At 40.3% G+C, this 20,935-nt stretch overlaps 1 protein-coding gene across 1 annotated transcript in view; it reads left to right on the top strand.

Annotated features, from left to right (window-relative positions):
• The window catches only part of ITPR2 (inositol 1,4,5-trisphosphate receptor type 2), a 244,006-nt gene that overhangs the window by 64,385 nt on the left and 158,686 nt on the right, over positions 1-20,935 (top strand). The window contains exons 11-21 of the mRNA XM_053942273.1: positions 874-1,028; positions 2,430-2,529; positions 2,650-2,810; positions 5,007-5,148; positions 5,911-6,069; positions 6,944-7,116; positions 9,265-9,384; positions 9,486-9,671; positions 10,257-10,508; positions 11,374-11,518; positions 12,436-12,586. Of these exons, the coding sequence (XP_053798248.1) occupies positions 874-1,028; positions 2,430-2,529; positions 2,650-2,810; positions 5,007-5,148; positions 5,911-6,069; positions 6,944-7,116; positions 9,265-9,384; positions 9,486-9,671; positions 10,257-10,508; positions 11,374-11,518; positions 12,436-12,586 (1,744 nt within the window). The remainder of the gene's footprint in view (positions 1-873; positions 1,029-2,429; positions 2,530-2,649; positions 2,811-5,006; positions 5,149-5,910; positions 6,070-6,943; positions 7,117-9,264; positions 9,385-9,485; positions 9,672-10,256; positions 10,509-11,373; positions 11,519-12,435; positions 12,587-20,935) is intronic.

Genomic DNA, 20,935 nt, shown 5'->3' with positions numbered 1-20,935 from the left:
CCTCTGTTGGACCCAGCCTTGGCGTTATCAGCCTGTGCTGAGATTTGTAATTGCAATCAAGCTGGGGCTTTGCCTGCCCCTCTGGCCATGACAAGCTGGTCCTGATGGAACAGATGATCTGGCTCTTGCTGTTTGGAGAGTGTCCACAGGACAAGAGGAAATGGCCAAAAGCTGCTCCAGTGGAGGTTCAGGTTGGGCATTAGGAATAATTTCTTCTTGGAAAGGTCTGACAAGGGGGATAGGGGCTGCCCAGGGAGGTGATGGAGTCCCCATCCCTGGAGGTGTTCAGGAAACAACTGGACGTGGCTCGAGTTTAGTTGACAAGGTGGTCAAAGGTTGGACTCGATGATCTTGGAGGTCTTTTCCAACCTAAATGATTCTGTGATTCTCTGAAATCGTGCTGCTCTGATTCTACAACCTGAGAGGAAAAAGCCATCAAATTTACATAAAACAACAATGGATTGAAGCAAATTGCTTACTTTAAAAATCCCCTACTTGTCTTAAAAAAAAAAGCCTAATATTCATTAATTCTCTTGTTTCAAACGTGGCCCTTTTCAGACCAGCACTGTGTAGTTGCATGAAGTGGGAGTGAGGGGTCTGCAACTACTGCAGATTTTTTGAAGTTGTAGGTGTCAAATAAAGCATATCCAGTGCTGCAATGCCTCTCTAGCTTGTGCCCTGCTGTTGTTCTAATGACTGCCTGAGATCTCATGGAGCAAAGTGCATCCTTTTTGTTACTCCAAAGCCAATTGTGGAGATTCTTGTTAGAAGGTAAAAAAAAAAAAAAAGATCAGATGTATTACTTGTCTGCAAGGTAATTGAAGAATTTCTAATGGGCTCTGATGCAAGCAAATAACCCTTGTGCCTAATCAGCAGAGAGACGGCGACCTTCCTTCTTCAAAGAAGAAACGCCAGGCAGGGGAGAAGATTATGTATACTTTGGTCTCTGTGCCACATGGAAATGACATCGCATCTCTCTTTGAACTGGATGCAACCACCCTTCAGAGAGCTGATTGCCTGGTTCCAAGGTAAAATAAAAAAAAAATTAAAAATAAAAAAAAAAAGAAATGAAAAAAAGGCAGAAAATAGTGCTGCATTGACAGGGTTTCTTCCTGGCATTATGCTGGTGAGTAAAGCATTAAAAAAGCAAACATGAGCAAGTATTATCCTTCTCTTAAAATTTGAGGAATGTTCATGGATAAATAAGGGATGTATAAAACATGATACTGCTGCTGTGACTGGGTAAAATAATTATAAGGGTAAAACAAGTGACACTTAGAGTCTGTGAAGAGAAAAAATAATGGTCTAAATATTGCACAGATCTGTGTGAGGATAGAATTGAGCTCTGTGCACTGTTTGAAAAAAAATGTACTTTTAATAGATTTAACTAAATTGTTCCCAACAAAATAATGTGCAAGGTGAACTGGGCTTCTGTTTCCCTGACAGCTCATGATGCCACTGAGCACATTTGTTATTCAAATGTATTCAGCAAGTGGCTTCTGGGTTTTAATTGTCAATATTTGAAAGTTTAGCTGTGTAGCATGGCTGAGATTGGTTAGATAAGTCATACGGTGTTGGTTGTGACTGAATGGGATTGCAGAGACTTGGGGCTGGTTGTTATGAGTGTGGATTTTAAAGCTGGGTACCCACAAATGCTGATGAATGTGACTTTGAAGTGTGTTTGCTATGCTAAGTTCTGCCAGATAATTTGCTTACTTGAATACTCAAAAGCCCATCAGTGTGAACGGGAGACCGTGAATGGAGACCACAGTGACTATATTTCAAAAGTAAAATTCAGAGTTAAAATTGTAATTGATTTCTCAGCTCTGCTTTTTGATAATACCACACAGATTATCATATGGAAAGAATTTAGAAGGATCTCATATCTGCTCTTTGTTCACTTGATTTTCAGTTGATAACTGGTACTGTAAATGCTTGCTCTGGAACAAGGGTTTGCAGATCATAATGATGAAGCTGTGAAACCATGGTCAGCTTTACTTTCTGGCTTTTGTGCTGTGACAGCTTAAAAGGATTTGTTATTCTGCAGGAAAGAAATAATAAAAGAATTGGGTTTATTCATGAAATGTATTTCTGTTCAGATGGGATTTTATACCATCTTCCTTTTAGGTTTTTTTTTTCCCTTTAAAGAATATTTTACTCCTAGATTTATGTAAATACTTAAACTCAGCATTCTGCACAATCCCAAGATGCTGGCTGTTCTTGTTGCAACTCTGCTCTGGGTGAGAAGGAGTCAAGGGAAAGGGGTACTGCAGTGTCTTTTAGGTCCACCTCCCCTTTTTTATTGCAGTGGCTGGTGTGGCTCCTGCTCTCCAACCTCATACCACAGGCAGGTGTTGCAGAGCATCCCACTTGCCCACGTGGGCTCAGGACTGATCCATCTCATCTGCTGTTGGCTCTGTCCCCTTTAGGAACTCCTACGTCCGACTGAGGCACTTGTGCACCAACACTTGGGTCACCAGCACCAGCATCCCGATAGACAGTGAGGAAGAGAGGCCTGTGATGTTAAAGGTAAACAAAATCCCAAACTCACTCCTGAAGCTGTCTCACTTCTAACCTATGAAATGTGCATAATACTTAGGATAAAGGTAAGAGGATTGCTCACACACTTTAAACAAAAAATGATTGCAGATTGGGACATGCCAAACCAAAGAGGACAAGGAAGCTTTTGCCATTGTATCGGTTCCTCTGTCTGAGGTCAGAGACTTGGACTTCGCTAATGATGCCAACAAGGTTTTAGCATCAACTGTTAAAAAGCTGGAGAACGGAACAATAACCCAGAATGAAAGGAGGTTAGTGAGTTTTATTTTTTCCCCTACTAGATTGGTGTTTTGTTACTCATGATAACACAGTCATGGGTAGGTGATATCCACACGGACAGAGGCAATTGGGAGAGGACAATTCAGTTCTGAGAGTGCCAGCCTGGGGTTAGATTCCACCTCTGTTGGAGCATCCTTGCCATACCTCAAGCTGATCTATGTGTAAAAGGGGGAGTAAACAGCACTTCCCCAGCTCACTGGCCACATAAATTAATGGGTAGCTCCCTGGGCAAATGTCTTTGTCTGGATTTCCTTTGATAATCCGCTTCTGAGCTGTAATGTGAGGGTGCATTGCATCTGATTCTCATGTGCAGGAAAGCAGCACTTCAGGGCTCTGGACTTGTGTCAAGCTCACCACACTGCAAATCTGCAAAAGCCTTGGAAGGAGGTCTCAGTGTGACTGAGAAGCTGCTCCATTTGCTTTCTCACATCTATTTTCCCCTGTTCTCTTTTTCTATTTTACATCAATTTGTTGTTTACCCCTTGTATTCCTCCCCATTTTGTCTGTGGCACTATTAGAATGTCTGCTCCTCACACCCTCCCCTGAATCAAGGGACTTTGTTGTGCATTTGTTGTACACTGTAGCCAGACATATGTATATATGTACAGATATATGTAGCCAGTAATGTAGTTCACTATTTATCTTCAGCTGCCTGTGGTTAAACAGAATATAAGACAGCATCTCTGGCAGTGTGAATTCATAACTGTAATACATCATATACAGCTTTTCTTTTTTTCTGAAAATGTTGATTTTTGGTGATGGAACTGAATTTTTGCGGTCAGTTTCCAGCAGAAATTAGACCAGATGATTTAATATCCTAACATGTATATTTTTAATGCCTGGGTGTTGGGACTCAGCCTTGAAAAGCTGTGGGGGCCATTTCATGATTGAGTTGACCCAGAGAGGGATACGACAGTGTCTGGGTGGGACATCCCTGTATGAACTTGTCACTGTCAGTATTGTCAGGTATTGATGTTGTCAGATTGGTACAACAAACACGTAAAACAATTCAAAGCTGTTTCCCAACAGTGCCTTTATTTGTTAGTTCTTGTGATTTCCTTTGGAAAAAAAACCCAAACCAGGGGTTTTCCTGTCTTATCACCTCCTAGCATAGAGAAGTAGGAGTCCCAACAGTTTATTCCTTATTGCTCCATCCTATAGCTTTCTTTTCTACTTTATTTTGTGGGGGTGACACACACTTTGCTGTTTTCTACAAGGGGCCTGAAGCTTTTAGAGCTAAAGCTCACTCAGAGGGTTTAGGTGAGCAGCCCAGCTCACTTGTAGATAATGGGAACTTAATTTCTGGTTCCCACAGGTAACTGAAAATCTCTTGGGGTTCTTCCTACCTCTTTCATAGCTGGCAGATTTGTTAGTTATAGACTAGACATTGACCAAATTGAGAAGGTGCTGAGTTTCTCATGTAAAAGATTGCTGGTGCTATTTAGGGGTATTCTTTGAAATCTGTGGACATCTGTGTTTCCCACTGCATGTCTGGCAAGGTATTAGTAACAAGTAGGCAGCGATGACACTGGTTTTTTTTTCCCATTTATATTCTGTCTTTTTGCATTTTCTGAAGGTGGGAGAGAAGGAATTACTACTGCCTCTGTTGTTTTTAGCACCTGCTTCTGAAAAATCTTTTGTTTAGCAAAGAGTGAAACAAATACAGTTTCTAGGGTCAGTATATATAGGAAAACAGTTATATATGAATATATATATATGAAACAGTTTCATGGGTCAGTAGGGAAGTTACCTAGTGGCAGAATGTTTTTATTCCTCTGGTCAGTCCATCATCTTGTTTCATAGATCCATGATAAAGCATAAAAATCCTTGCTAGGCTGTGTAAGTTTCTTTTTACTGCTCCTGGGCCTTGAGGCCACCAGGTATAGATTTTGGGTCTCTGAAAACTGTGTATCAATCCAGCAGCCTGTATTTTTCTCTTGTTTTCCCTCTAGTTTGTGTTTAATGCCTTGATAAACAGCCCTGTGATTGATTTAAGCTTCTGGTGAACCAAGGCTTGGAATACTTAAGTACATGTCAAACTTAACTTTGCAGTGGTAAAAATTCCATTGTGTCAGGTAAAGCTTAGCATAAATGTGATTTTTGTTCTTAATGAATCCTAGCAAGTGTTGAGTGACTGTTTATAATAATGGTTTGTCTATTCATTCTAGGTTTGTAACCAAGCTACTGGAAGATCTCATTTTCTTTGTTGCTGATGTGCCCAATAACGGGCAAGAAGTTTTGGATGTGATCATTACCAAGCCAAACCGGGAACGACAGAAATTAATGAGGGAGCAAAATATATTGGCTCAGGTATGTCCTACTGTGTTAATAACTTATTATTGTACAGTCTGTATTTGCAAACAGATTGTAGGAGAGAGTGATGTGAGAAAAAGTTATTTTTGGGTAAGTTGGCTTATGCCACATTGGGTTTCTCATTGGATTGGGTAGAAATGACACTACTTGGTCAAAGCTCATCCCTTGGTCCCTAAATCAGAGTCAAGCACAAGGGGCTGTAGAGGGCTCTCAATTTCATGTGATTCTGATAAGATTTAAGATCATGTTTGGGAGTAAATTGTTCACAAAATTTGAGACAAACATGGAACGTGGTCCCAATCCTGCAAGTGTAGCCCACGTAGTGGCCCTGTGGAACTCTGACTTTGTTTGCATGAGGGCAAACTTGCAAGTAAATAAAATTAATGTCCATTTTGTGAAGTCAACTGAAAGAAATTTAAGAAAAGGGGGAAAGGATGAGATTGGACAGAAGCCAGTGTTGTCCTCCTTTTTCATCATTAAATTATCCAAAGTTAAGACATGGAACTAAAACTGTTTAAAGTTGGGGATAGTAAAGAAAAAGCAATATCAATCAGGTTGGTGGGAAATGTAAAGCTAAACCCAAATGAATAAAGCTGTGATGTCTCAGATTGTGTCCCCACTTGTGTTTAGTCAAGGCTGTTGTGCTGGTCCTGTCAGAGGACATTTCCATTGTCTTTGATTTCTGCTGAACTTCCATTCTCTAAGTTCAGCAGAAATCTGGGTCTGGTTTTCACTCTCAGTGATTTTGATTTTGAGCAGATATTTGGCATCCTCAAAGCTCCTTTTAAGGACAAAGGTGAAGGATCGATGCTGAGACTTGAAGACCTGGGTGACCAGAGATATGCTCCCTACAAATACATGTTAAGATTATGTTACAGAGTTCTAAGACACTCCCAACAGGACTATAGGAAGAACCAGGTCAGTGGTATTGAGGGTAATTTTCCTCCTGATTTCTATAATTACATGTTCTGGGTTTGACATGGTGCTCTGCACTTACAAGTGGGATTCTGTGGTAATGGGGAAAGGCCTTTTTTTTTGTGTCTGTAGCTTAGTAGTGTGTGAATTGAAAGTTCAACAATGAATATCACAAGTTCACTTTGTACTTTTGTAGGCTCAGTCCAAGAATGTGGTTCACTGCTTCATTCTTGAGCTTTCTGTTATTAAAAATATGTTCTTGGAGCCTGGATTGCAAAGTGGGAAAACTGCAAAGCTGTCTGTTTCTCTTGCTTAAATATTTGTAGAAGGAGGGCAGTGAGTCAGAGCAGAGGCTGTTATATCAGGTAACCTGATTTCCCACTGCTGGAGACTCCCTGTGAGCAAGAGGTATTTCAGAACATGGACTAAAGGGATTGGAAATAAAAGCCTGAGCTACTGTGTGGCTTCTTTGTTTTCTTTCCAGTGTTTAACAGAAATCTTTCTGTCCTGAAGGGAGAGAAAAGGAGGAGGGAAGACTCAGGAAAAGAGCTTCTTAAACACTACAGAAACCTTTCAGTTTTTCCTTTTTTTTTTAAAAAAAAAAAAAAAGAGAGGTTGCCATTTCTTGGATTTTATATATATTTTCATTGAGCCATTCATTTGGTTTATGAAAGAATAAGAAGAGTTAGTCATGCCTAATATGGAATCTATTTCTCAGGGTACATATTTGAGGTATTCAGAAGTTCTTTTATTCAGGCCAGTTCAGAGGAAAGTTTTGAGCATTATTTTGATTGCGAACTAAGCTGGATGCCTCTGGTTCTACAAGAGAAAGCATTACTGCTCAGCAGGTCATCATGGGAATTTTTCCTTTTTTCAGGAATATATTGCTAAGAACTTCTGCATCATGCAGTCCCAGATTGGTTATGATATTCTGGCAGAAGACACCATCACAGCTTTGTTGCACAACAACAGAAAACTGCTAGAGAAACACATCACGGCTAAAGAAATAGAGACGTTTGTGAATTTACTCAGGAGAAATCGAGAGCCAAGGTTTGAAGTGGTCCATGTAGCATTTTTGCAGTAGCTGTCAATTGCATGCTATTCATTACTTTGGTGTCTCTTTCTCCCTGTTTTGACCTGGCAAACAAAAACCCCAGCTGTACAGAATATATTAGAACTACCTGTAATTCTTGGAATTAAACCATATCCACATTTTAAAACTAGAGTTTACTGAAAAGAGGGCTTATACTTTACAGGACAACCTTGAAAATTTGGTCTCAGTTCTGACTGGGGCCAAGAGAAATTAAGAGAAAGTTTAATTTCTCCCAGCTTTGCAGCTCTTGTGCAAAACTGCCACTTGTGATGGTTCCCCTACTAATAATCTGGTGTAAATTATACACACATGTCAATTTTTCTAAGCTTTTATTAATATCAGTTTTTCTGCAGGTTCTGATTCCAGGTCAGACCTGAAAAGGGCCTAGGACAATGAAGATCCCATATACTTCTGTCCTAGACTGGATTTTGTTCCAAATTAAAATTTCTGGCCTTGAACTTTCCTCAGTTGATTTTTTTTTTTTTTTAATAAGTTTCAGGTCAGAATATGAAAGAATTTAATTTCTTTATTTTTAAATGGAAAAAATCTCTTATCTCTTTATTATTGGATTTTCAGTTGTAAAATGAGCAAAGTAATACAAGTATAAGAAATGAACATACTGAAGGCCAAATATTGTCCTCTGTAATTGTGAATACCATTTTCCGGGTAGCCTTTAAGGATATTGCTCAAGGCCTTGGTGCTTCACTGCCTCATTTATTTTCTATATGCCTGTTTGACCTCACTCTGTAATCTCATTGCTTCTCCCATTCTCAGCTGGGTTGGGCTTGGTCAATATGAAGAGAAAATCACAGGATTTTCTCTTCAGGGTCTGTATTTATTGAAAATTGCACATTGCATTTTCTTGTGGTGGAGGAGGTAATGGAATTCTTGCCATAACCGCATAATGCAACTGCTGTTGTGTATCTACTTCTTTGAGGAGTTCAGGAGCAATGAATGTTTCAAAATTGCCCCTTGCCAGAATGATGTAATCTGAACAGTAAGGACTTGATCTTGATACTGATTTTCATGGAGAGTCTTGTAGATTTTTGTAGCACTGTTGGGGTGAGTGAGAATTGTGCCATTCTGCTCTAAAACACAGGAGCTACAAAATGAAAAACCTTCCTGAGTTTTGGCTCCAACCAGAATTCCATGTAATTATGTGCTATTTGCTTAATTTATCTTTGTGATTGCTATGCAATTTTAATTACCAGTTGCCACAAAGCTTCATTTTAGTTATGGGTGGATTTTTTCCTAAGTCTACCCTAAAAATGCTGTCTGTACTCACCCACTACAGTTTCCAGACTTCAGTGGGGACTGTGGTCTGTGCTAGAGGTTCAAACTGTTGGCTCCTTGGATGGCTGATAACAGATGGTCAGAGTTTGTACCTGGATTTCTAAGGAAGTAGAATATATGATATGTGTTTGTGTGTGTGTATGCCTGCTCACATCTGCTCCCCCACCAGCTGTTGAGCACCTTGCTCAGTTTTAGCTACATTTGCTACAGGAGTGGTGGGCTCAGAGATACTTAATTCCTATGAATATCATGGAAAGGGGAAACTACATAGAAGGAAGAGGCCCTTTTTATATTGCAGTGTGCCAAAGGCTGCAAAATGGATTACTGTTACTGCACACACAGGAATCCCTGAAAAGAGACAAAACCACATACCTAATGAATGTCCCAGCTGTGAGGAAAGTCTCAGCCTGAACCTTGTTAAACATCAGAAGACCTAAATTTGAGAGACAAATTCATAGGAAGCTCATTTCTCTGCAAAGCTTTGTTCTTTTTGCTTTGCATGGAATGACCTCTTAGAATGCAGAGTCCTAGCTGCAGGTCCTGACAGATCTGCACTCTTCTCTGGTAGCCCAGCATTCCCTGGCAGTGTTCAAGGCCAGGTTGGATGGGGCTTGGAGTAACCTGATCTAGTGGAAGGTATTGTGAGTTGCAAGAGTATGAACTGACAAAGATCACATGTTGATAAATATCACGATACAGAGTCCCTCTAGCCTACTCATCCTCTAGTGCTGAGTGCAAGAGATTTCTACTGCCATTCCCCACTAATAGTTTAAGTCTCATGTTCTGCTACATCTCTGGTTTTTTGACTGCAGATTCTTGGATTATCTGTCAGACCTGTGTGTATCTAACACCACAGCAATACCAGTAACTCAGGAACTCATCTGCAAGTTTATGCTGAGCCCAGGGAATGCTGACATTCTCATCCAGACCAAGTGAGTATCTGTAATCAGAATGTGCCACCTTTTTGTTGTCTGCTCTCTTAAATTCCCGGCACTTTGCTCGTGGCTTCATTGTGAATGGTTTGTGTTTGCAGGCTGGTTTCAACCCAAATGGACAATCCCTTGGAATGCCCAGTCATCTCGGATGACATTGATGAAGAGGAAGTGTGGCTTTACTGGATCGACAGCAACAAGGAGCCTCACGGCAAAGCCATCAGGCACCTGGCTCAGGAGGCAAAGGAGGGCACCAAAGCTGATTTAGAAGTTCTTACCTACTACAGGTAAAACTGCTTATTCAAAGGGAAGAAAATGTAAACTCTCTGAAGACCCCCAGTGCTGTTCTTATCCAGTTCATTTGCCAATATCAAAAAAGGAAACCAGAATCGTGAAAGAAAAAGCCAACAAATCAGTTTCATGCCAGAAACTGAGACTAAGAGTTCATTTCATGTTTTTCTCAGTCACTGCTGCCTATTCCAGGCAAATTTTGACTTTCCTTTGCTCATCACATCTCTCTGTGTGTCTTTTATTTTACCTCTAACCTTTTATTTATTGAGCTTTAATTTTAGGTTGTGCTGCCCTGGAAGCAAGGCACGGTCTGAGAACCAAGTGTCCTGAGTGTCTTGAGGATTAGAGAAGAAATGTGATCATGGAATAATGTTTTACAAAATTGAAACAACAATTGAACAAATAGTTTTAATGTCGAGTTGCTCCCTTGCTTAACAAAATCACTCTTGTTATTTTTTAGGATTTATATCAGAAAGGCTCACAACCAGCTTGTAACATGAGATTCTGAGGTGTGTTCTTTCATTTCCAACCAATTTCCTTGAATACCACATTATTACCTCTTTTTTTTTTTTTTTTTTAAGGTACCAACTGAACCTCTTTGCAAGAATGTGCCTGGACCGCCAGTATCTCGCCATCAACCAGATTTCTGCCCAGCTGTCAGTAGACTTGATCCTCAGGTGTATGTCTGATGAAAGCCTCCCCTACGACCTGCGGGCTTCCTTTTGCCGTCTGATGCTGCACATGCACGTGGACAGAGATCCCCAGGAGTCTGTGGTGCCTGTCAAGTATGCCAGATTGTGGACTGAAATTCCTACCAAGATCACCATTCATGAGTGAGTTGGAAGTATTTCAAATTAAAGCACAAAAGCTCTTTGTAGGGTTAGTCTCGGAACAAAATGGTTGTAGATGTCCAGTGTCCACAAAACATATGTGTGAAAAGGCATTTTGTTGCAGAGCACGGAACTATTAATTATTGTTACTCTTGGAAACTTCAATGGGCAGCTTTCAATCATTAAATATTTAAATTTTATTTTTCACTATGTTCTTTTATTGAACAAGCTGGAGAAGATGGAAAGGCCCTTCCTCAGACCAGCTGCACTCCAGGTAATCCCACTGTGTCTCACATGACAGGTTTGCTAGGCTGGAACTCAGTTTTATACCTCGAATTCAACAGAAAGCCACAACTGGGAGCCCAGAATTAAGGCACAGCCTCTGTCCACAAACAACTCACAGAGGCTTTGGCCTTCGCTTAGTAAAGTACTTAAGCAGGTGTTAAATTTAATTTTAGAGAAAGGACCATTGATTTCAATGGATACCCTGTCTGGCTCCACTGATTTGACAGAGCAGCAGCACTGGGATGCTCCCAGCCAAGGGGGTATCTGGCTGGAGAGACAGAGTAGCAGTGCACAGCAGCAGTGCACAGCAGTGCAGCAGGCAGTGTTGTTTCTGCTAATGACCTCATTGAATTGCCACAACAAGATTTTAGAGTCCTATCTGCCACAAGAGTGGTATTATCTTGTCTGTATTCTTCCCATTCCTGGTACAGTTGAAGGGAAGGTTTGAGCATCCACTTTCCATGTTTCCAGAGCACTGAACTGAGTAATTTCAGAGGATCGTGATCGGTTTGGTTTTTCTTTAGTGACAGCTGATCCTAATATTGAGGTGTTTAATTCCTTCTTTCTGTGCCTTGTATTGTAGGTATGATTCCTTCACTGACTCTTCAAGGAATGAAATGAAGACAAAGTTTGCACTAACAATGGAATTTGTAGAAGAGTACTTGAAAGAAGTTGTGAATCAGCCCTTTCCGTTTGGAGACAAAGAGAAAAATAAACTTACATTTGAGGTACTTCTCAGCTATCTGCGTCCTACTTACAGTATTACTCATTTCAGATAAGATGACATTGCTTTTTTCAAAATAAAGCCAGTTGCAGAATAAATGTTGGTGTAAAATAGCCTAAAGAAACACCGGTTCATAATTCCATTGTTCTTGGTGCTGATTGGTACTGCAGAAAATAATGTTCTTGTCTGCTGTATTTTTCCAACCTTTCCTTCCTTCTCCTGGGGTGGTTGCATTTCCATGGAGGGAGAGGAGATTTCTGGGGAGTGAATGGTGAATATTCCTGCTCTTTCTACATTAGTAAAATAACTTGTAAGGATTCATCAGTATAAGTAAGTGCTGTTTTCTGTATAGGGTATTACACTCAATGAAACACTCTGAATAACCTAATCCTGTGGTTTAAACATTGTTTGAAATTCCTGACAGAAACTTCAGATAGGCCTAGATTTTCTAGCAAAGAACAAAGGGGAAATGCTTACAGCTTTTATAGTTCTTCCTCCAGCCTACTTGTCTTTGTTATTTTTGCCTCTGGTTACCTGAAATCATCCCTGTGCAAACTTATCACAGTCATCTTACTCTTCTGCTGACTTCCATCTTCTCCATAGCTGCTGCCTCTTTTAATAATTTCCCACAGTCTTTCTTCTTGATCTTACATATTTTCACAGATGCAATTTTATCCTCTCAAGCCTTCCTAAACCTCACGTTGGTTTTGCTGTCTGCTATAACCTGACTGACAAATTGCTTTGTCTAATCCTGACAAACATTTAATGTCACTGGCCTTAGTCCAAAAATCAGTGACAAGACTCGTGCTAGTTTAAGTGTACTCAAGATCTGAATCTCTGTGGAAGCTGCTGTGTGAAATGCAATTGAAAACCACAAAGGCTGTCAGTATTTCCTTAATTTTTAATTTCTTTTTCTCATAGGTGGTACATCTGGCTCGAAACCTCATATACTTTGGCTTTTATAGTTTTAGTGAGCTTCTCAGACTGACCCGGACGCTGCTGGCAATTCTAGATATTGTTCAAGTTCCCATATCGTCATACTTCGAAAGGCTGAGCAAGTTTCAGGATGGAGGTGAGATAAGCAGCAAAGGCTATTATTCCAGTGGCTATTATTAGCTTTTTAAGTTGGAAATAATTTATGGAGACTCTCATTACTCTTTCAAGGTTCTGTATTCACACATCAGCCCACCTACAGGAATGCATTGCAGGGACCATTAAGATGATCAGCTAAGAAGGAACCTTTTTGAACAGAGCTGCATCCTCATGACTTGTGGCTACTGCATTGGTGTTGCTGCTCCTTTGCTTATTTGGAACTTTCAAATTTGGTTCTAAACCTCAATTCCCTTTGCTCTGAACATCCTGAGGGAGTTCAAGCAGTGTTTGCCTGGGCACAGGGATTATGGTGGCTCATCTGTGGTACAGCTGATTGTTAATCTTCTTAGCACTTCACTGAAAGGGCGATTGAGATGGTTCTGGTCCCACAATGGTAGAAGTACCCAAAGGAAGTCCAGAGGAGGCCATCCTCTGCCTGTGTTTGTCAGCTTAGAATATGCTTTTTTGAACCCAGACCACAATGCCTCTCTGACAACCCTAGGACTATTCTGTATCTCCCACTGCCTTTGCGACCATGGTTTAAAACTGCGTTGAAAAATGAGCATGCCAGGAAGGTGCTGAAACGTACCAGTTTAGTTTTCCTGTGTGAGTGGAAGAGAGGTGGGACAGTGGTATGGGCTGAGGGTCCAGAAGACTGATTGATGGCAAATTCTGTTTTAATATGTAGCTGGTGTTGCCAGCCAGCTGGCTCACAGCACCAAAATGGATGAGCTGTCTTGTTGGAAACAATTATTTTGTGTTTTCTCTGGGAGGCCTTTTCCCAGCTTTGAGTTTTTCTAATCATCATTTTGCTCAGTCACTCCCACGGATGCCCTGCAGTAGTGTGCTGTTCTTCACAACTTTTTTCTTCTTTGAGGTTCATACACTCTGGAGAGGTGTAGACTGTCATTGTTATCTCTGAACCAAGAAGTCATATGCTTGGTTCTCTTGATCTTCTCTCCATCACTGCCAGCAGACTTTACTGACACCCTCTGGAAGTCTTTCCTGCAATGCAGTGCACTCCAAGTCATGCTGTAGCTGGCTGCAGTCCCTCCTCAGCACTAGAGAAAAGACTGTATGCCCAGACACTTGGAATTATGTTTTCCTTTTTTGTCCCTGAAAGACTGCATTGCAGACTCTCTTCTTAAATGGCTCTGGATACAGTTTGATTCCAGGCACAATCTTGGCATACTGGCAACATGGGACATGCAGATGTGGTCCTTCTGCTTAGTTCTTGCTCTGCCCAAGCCTTTAATCCCGGTTATACATCTCAGTCAGTGTTTTTACTCACATTCATTACCCATAAAATCATGTTTCATCCTTAATTCCCTTTTATTTCTGCAGAAGGGTTTCCTTTCAAGCTGTGTAAGTTGGGAAGGAACCACCCATTAAGTGCAAACAGACCTGCTCTCAGTTGTATTAATTTCTTTAGCAATTCCATGCAAATCAATGAATTTGCTTTGAAATAAATGTTTGAAGGAATATTGCAAATGGCACCACTCTGCAAATGGAAGCTCAGTAGCCTTTTTAGTAATACTCTACCACGTACTGGAGCCTTGTTGGAAACTTTTTGTCAGAAACCTGTTTTATTCTCATGTTCTTTCAGCAAAAAAGGCAGCGAAAAAAGGTGTGATTTTTTTGATTACCTTAAGCCTTTATACAGATTATTTAAATTTCTTTCCTGCTGTAGCTGTCTCCATGGCTGTTTATCTTTCAAACGCTGACCAATTTAGGTCAGGATGTGACAATCCATGGATGTTCTTTTGGTAATTACTTATGGGTTGGTTTTGTTTGTTTGGTGGGGGTTTTTCCTCTTTTTCTACTAACTCTATATCTAGAAAGCTTTGGAGAGGCTTTTCTGCTGGTGCAGATTGTTGTCAGTCCTTCTTACAGGAGTCTGGAGATACTGGCTGTGCTGTCTAGACTTAAAAACAGGCATGGAAACTTTGCTGTGGTGAGACAATGTGTTTTTATGTAGAAATAGCTGTAAGACTTCCTGGAGAGGCCTTCTACAATCTTTGTAAAAGAAAAGGATGTATTTGGATGCTCAAATCTTTTCTTCAACCTCCCTTTTCCTTTCTGAGTGAGAAACTATAAACTACATAAAGTGTGCATCCACTTTGCACTTGAGATAGCATGATCCTGAATATTTAACTGCTGTGTCCAAACATCTTGCCTTTCCTCCTGCTTTCCCTGGAGGTGCATTTACCTACCCATGAGCTATAAAGATGCATGGATGCAAGGATGAAGTTGAAGCAGTTTAATAACTCCTATTCACTATTTTTGAGCACCCAGCTCATAGTTTCATGTTCAAGAACATATTTCATGTCTGAAGATCACAACTCGAGCAAAACAGGGGAGTGCTTTTCATTAAGGAAAACCACACAAGAATCAACCAGCATCACTTTAGCTGCACATTACACCACTGAGAGGTAGTGCTGGACTGGAGCTTCTTGGCCTCTGCTTGTGTTAGACTGTAGATGATCCCAAGGGTGAGTCCGGAAGCACAGGTGTTCCCTGGGTCCTGTGGAGTCTGGATCTGTCTTGTCCAGAAACACTAGGGATCCTCAGGAATGAACAAGCAAGAACAGAAATTGATCTTGGGATTTTTTTTCGCAATCTCTTACTCTGATAGTAAGGACTGTTCATCATGCAAAGCTGTAGGTATACATTGGTTTTTCATTTTATAGTAATTATAAGATTGTACACCCAAGGGTTCCCTTCCCTTTTTACACAGATATCCTCTCTTATAAAACTGTGTTGCTCAGAACATGTTAGTTGTTTTATTAGTTACCTGTCCTGGCTTTTTATTGTCTCTTAATTTATGCTACTGGTCTCTTAGGCTATTAGAAAGAGTGAAAGTAGAAATTACCTCTGTCTGGGCTTTTTTAGATTTTGGAAAATGTGATGGCAATTTCTAAAATCAGAATGGTCTGTTGATTTTTTCCAGCAAGTGTTTTCTTATTCATAACTTCCATAAAACACAAACAGATGGATTGTTCCTTGCCCTCTTTCAGGGTGGTGGGACCTCTCTCTCCAGTCAGGGAGGTGTGAGGGTGAGTTCTTGCATTGAGAGGAGGTCAGATTCTATTTCTCACATCTCTCCAGACTCCTCTCCTCTCCAGCATCCTCTCTGGCAGGTCCAATACTTATAACAGTCATACCAAACCTTTGCAGAATATTGCAGATAGGTGTCCCTCCAAGACATTATTACTCTAGGAATGTGCAGGTTAACATAGCTCCTTTCTAAAGAAAAAATAGCTTCCCTGAGTGGCAAAAAATCATTGATGTTCTTTAAACAAACAAACAAAAAGATATGATTGTTTCTGTTGTGATTTTTGTGTATATATTGTGAATGTATGGAAGATTAAATTTTGGATTTTGTAGAAGTAGGGGCTTTTTTTTGGTTTTTATGCTTGTTTGTGAGTAGAATTTTTTTTTAAAGCTTCCAGTCAGGATCACAAATGTCTAGGCATAAGCTTTAATTCAGTAAGAACATGTATTTCTTTCCTTGAGCTTAGGGCTTTGAAGTGCAGCTCATAACTCCAGTTTTGACAAACACTGAAAACCACTCATGATGACTGAGACTGACAGTTTATTTGTATAAACAAATATGTTTAAGTTTTATCAAGCATTAGGGGCATGATCCTGTAAATCTTTTATAGAAAAAGTGCTACTGAATACCAGCTTAGGTTCTGTATATTTTAATTTTCATCACTATTTAAGTGTAAACTTGCATAGATTGATAGTAAATCTATATTTAACCACAGGATTTTGTCAGTAGTTATGCCGATTCAGAAACACAGTTATTTTCAGGTTCTAAGAAAAATGATTTGGAAAGAGGTTTGACCAAATGGATAAGTCACGTAATTTCCATTCTACAGTTGTAGTAGATAGAAGGTAGCATCTCTGTAGAAGTTGAGAATTTTGGTCAGGATCTATATATTTTACATGATAGGTTTTGTATTTTAGATTTTTTTTTTAATGTATTGATTTCTGTGGGAAAATCAGTGCTGCATAACTCTGGGGACAGGTAGGTTATGCTGCCTTTCCATTGACTTGTTCCAGGTCAGTAGCAACAAAAGCTTCCAACATCTGATTCTGGTAATGTGAAGTTGTTGGGAACTGGTGAGCTGGATTCCTGACTGGTTTGACCAGTCCACATTGTGAAAACTGTAGTAGGATTTTGGAAAATATATTGATGATGTGTGGAAGAATGTGGCGAGTCTTGGCTATGGAAGGCTTTCCTGGAGGTGTGCACCTCAGAACTGAAAGAACCAAATTTTCAACCAGCAGTCTTGAGTCTTCTTCCCTGTTTAATACTTTTTTCTTAAGTACATCCACTTACTTCAGTAAAACTACTTGTTAAGTGAGGAATTATATATGACAAGTGTTGAACTGTTGAGGCAAACCTGCAAAATTGAATGTATTTTTAGCTTAGTGGAAGTTGCATGAAGACTTAATTAACCTTTTACATTAAGAAGTCCTTTTCCTTCCTTTGCTTATAGTCGGAGCCACCTTGGTGGCTGAGGTAGTCCTTGATGTTTTCTGTGGGTTTCTCTGTCTTGGTTTGGCAAAGATTCTAAAAACACAGAAACATAGCATGGCTTGGGTTGTAAGGGACCTTGATGATCATCTCATTCAAACCCCTTGCCACGGGCAGGGACACCTTCCACTAGCCCAGGTTGCTCAGAGCCCTATCCAGCCTGGCCTTGGACACTGCCAGAGATGGGGCAGCCACAGCTGCTCTGGGCAACCTGTGCCAGGGCCTCAGCACCCTCACAGGGAACAATTTCTTCCTGATGTCCAACTTAAACCAACTCTTGTCATTGTGAAGCCATTCCCCCTTATCCTGTTGATCCTTACATTACTGTAAATGTTAAGCCTTACTTCCTTTAGAAAACTTAATTTTAATGCCACTGTCAGTTACTTGAACTAGAATTAAATTTAATGTACATGTAGTTTCATGGGTGACCTTATTTGCTGAAGACAGATTGAAGAAAGCTGGCTAAGAAACATTTATGAGACAAGATCCTGTAAAAAGTAAGGATGTATATTTTTGGAAATGCTATTATCTAGATTGCACCCTAAAAATGAACTGACTTGAAAATCTTGCAACCAACTTCTTTTTTTGTTTCAGTCACTGTGTCTTAACTTTGAATTATTTTTGTGCATATTTGAAGCTGTTTTCTGTTTCTTTTTTTTTTTTTCTCTTTTAGATTCTAAAAAAAATTATGGGGTATACAAAATATACTACCTCTATTCTGAAGAGGAATTTTTTTTTTCTTAAGGAGAAAATGAGGATTTCATTTAGTAGTGCTGTCATTCTGGCACCTTTCAAGAACATTATAATCTCTTGCAGTTTTAATTAAAAGGTAAAGTCATTGCTTTCCTAGTAAGTGCACCCTGCTGTATCATTCCAGAGTAAGGAGCCAATCTGTCTTGTCCAACACTGCTAATTTATTCTCTGTGAATTAAAATGCACATCTTTCTCTAGGTGCTATTTGCTCTTTCAAATAGCTGATTTTAGTCAAACCATGCAACTACAGCATATGTGAGGTCCGAAAGAGGAAGGCAACATGGTAGTAGCAGGTAAGCGACACATTTGCCGTGCAGCTCAGTGCTGTTTAGTTACTGTTGTTTGGGAATGAGAATAATGACATGCCTGGAAACACATCCCTGAATTTGAGCTGCATGTGTCTTGGGATGCAGTTCAGAGTCCTGGGCACCAGCTGGAAAAGCCCTCAGTGGTACAAACGTGGGTTATCTGCGGAGTGTATCTGTCCTTCAGGAGCTCCACAATTTTCCTGAGCCAGTGTCCACTGATATCAGTGGGAGTCTTTTTGTTTCCTTTGCTCAGTCTTTTTTAAAAAATAAGTTTTAAAAACTGCCTGTAATAAGCTTAAATTGCTCCCACCTCTGTGATTCTCATGTTAAATATGTTGCCCACAACTGCCTAAGAAGATGCCACTTTTTACTTGTTCAAAGTGGTGGTCAGAGATCCCAGCTGCTTCATGTTGTGTCTGGGTCTGTATCTTGGTGGTGTGTTCCTCCTGCAGATGGAAGGGACACAAGATTCCACCCTGCTGGGGGCCAGAACAGGGGAGCTTTCGCCTTCTCTTGGACTCTTCAGAACTGGTGAGATCTGCTGCCTTCTCGCTGCAGAAGAGTGCTTGTGTTTCTGTGTGTCAGGGGACTCTTGTCCAGACTTCTGTCGCTACAACACAGCCCAGGAGCCTCCTCAGCTCCAGTTAGGTCATGTTTTCTTCCAGCCCGTTTGGCTGCAAGTAGAGGTACACAGTGACTGGAAGCACCAGTGAGGCCACTGAGGGTTGAGAACAAGGCTGCAACTGCCTTTTCTGTGGTTCCTATGGGTACTCTGTGTCCAAGGAACAGATTTCATCCAAGACTATTCAATATTACTGTACTGTTTCTCAGCCCTGTATCTGTTACCTGCGCTTGTGTCTAGTTAACAATTTGCAGTATCTTCTTTGAGGCATACTTTGATTAGCAGGGCTAATGAGGCAGTGGCTGCCTGGCAGACTGGAACAATAATTTATACCAGCAGTTTACAAGAAAAGAAGGATTATAAGAGGAAAAAGGAAAGTTAACTGTGTTAGTCACAGATAGCTACAGAGAAGAAACTGCTGTTCAGTGCAGAGTATTGCCAGACCAAAGGGGAGGCTGGACTGAGAGCTTAATTCTGTGGCATGAACCATTTCTCCTTCCTCCTTACTCTTTCCCTCATTATAAGACCCATGCATTAATGGGATTCCAGAGATCATTGCTCTTCTAGGAATCAATATCTGTCTTACAGATGTAACTCAGCTAGGAGGCTTGATTCCCATAGTGCTTTTTACCCTCAAGGCCAGCATGCTGATGTATGTATTTTTTTCCTTGGACTAGTGTCCGTGGCATGAAAGCCATGCTTGACAATGCTTAGTGGTTTTGGCGATAGAAAAAAAGCCCAGAACCTGTAGAATGTCAGGAGGAGGTAAAGTTTGGTGGAGTTTCACCATGGCTGGGCAGCTGAGAGTTTGTATATAGAAAGGGAGGGTTTCTGGCTATGTTGTGGTGAAGTGGAGGCTGGAGTGGCCAGATTTCACTCAGGGGCTGGGTAGCAAATGTATGTGTGTGACATATTATAAGTTTTTTTCCTTTGTTTTGCCTCATTACTTCTGAGGACTAGAAAATATGGAAGTGATACCTCACCATGTGTCTTTAATGCCAGGCATTAGGTTTTCTGTAAGCCTTACCTGAGGTCAGCTAGTTACTGAGCAATGAAAAATGGTTTAATGAAGACATAAAGTGTGATTCTTGGCCTGTTTATGGTAGGTTCTGAAGTCTTTATGAATAAATTCTGTAGAAAACCTGTAAAAATTAATATCTCTTTCACAAGCAGAGCTGTAAGCCTTTAATGCTTCTGGCAAATAATATACAGCTCTAAAGAGTTTAAAATAAAATGTGTTCCTAAAGGGACACTACCTAAAGGTAGTGTTGTTATTATATGTCCTTAAAATGGCTCTAACTTTTCATGCAGAAAAATTAAATTGCATGAAGCAATGTAGCCAAATCAGCAAAGAAATGCAGAGCTAAAGCTGCCATTGGATTTTTAATCTTGCCCTTGGTATTTAGACATTGCTGCACACATCATTCCCTGACAGAGGATCCCTGAGGACTGGAGGTGTTGTGTGCTTTAAGATGGCACTAAGGCTTTCTTTGGGAAGCTTTTGGTGGAGCAATAGCATAAATCTCACTGAAATCCCCAAAGCTAAAGATATTTGGAGTTTTGCTTTTGGGAATATTGCCTTAAAACCTGGTTGAACACACCTGCACTGACACGTGGGTTGAGACAAGGTCCTGTGTGCTGGTTTTGACTGAAGTGTAAGTGTCCTAGTCAAAAACATGCTCGGGTTTGATGACATCAGAGAGTTGTTTCTATAACTTAATAACTACATAGACCATGTGAGAATTGTCATATTTTTGTAAAGCCTTTGTCTTCCTCCTCCCTCCTCTTTTTTTTTTTTTTTTTTTTTTTTTTTTTTTTTTTTTTTTTTTTTTTTTGTAAGCAAGATTGAATCTTATATTTGATTTTTATGGGCGGGTTAATGAAGGTTGTTGGGGTAGTGGATGCACATACATTTGTCCTTTTCTGGTCATTAACAGATCTCCTGAAGATCTGACCAGATCTTTCAGTACCTGAAAGGAACCTACAAGAAAGGTTTACTCCAACGGCATGAAGCGACAGGACAAGGAGAATGGCTTCAGACTGACAGAAAGGAGGTTTAGATGGGATATTAAGAAGAAATTGTTCCCTGTGAGGGTGCTG

This window comes from Vidua chalybeata, chromosome 5, assembly GCF_026979565.1.
Source record: "Vidua chalybeata isolate OUT-0048 chromosome 5, bVidCha1 merged haplotype, whole genome shotgun sequence".
Classification (NCBI taxonomy): Eukaryota; Metazoa; Chordata; class Aves; order Passeriformes; family Viduidae; genus Vidua; species Vidua chalybeata.
Note: the sequence above shows the minus strand (reverse complement) of the source record. Positions and strands in the feature narration are given on the sequence as shown.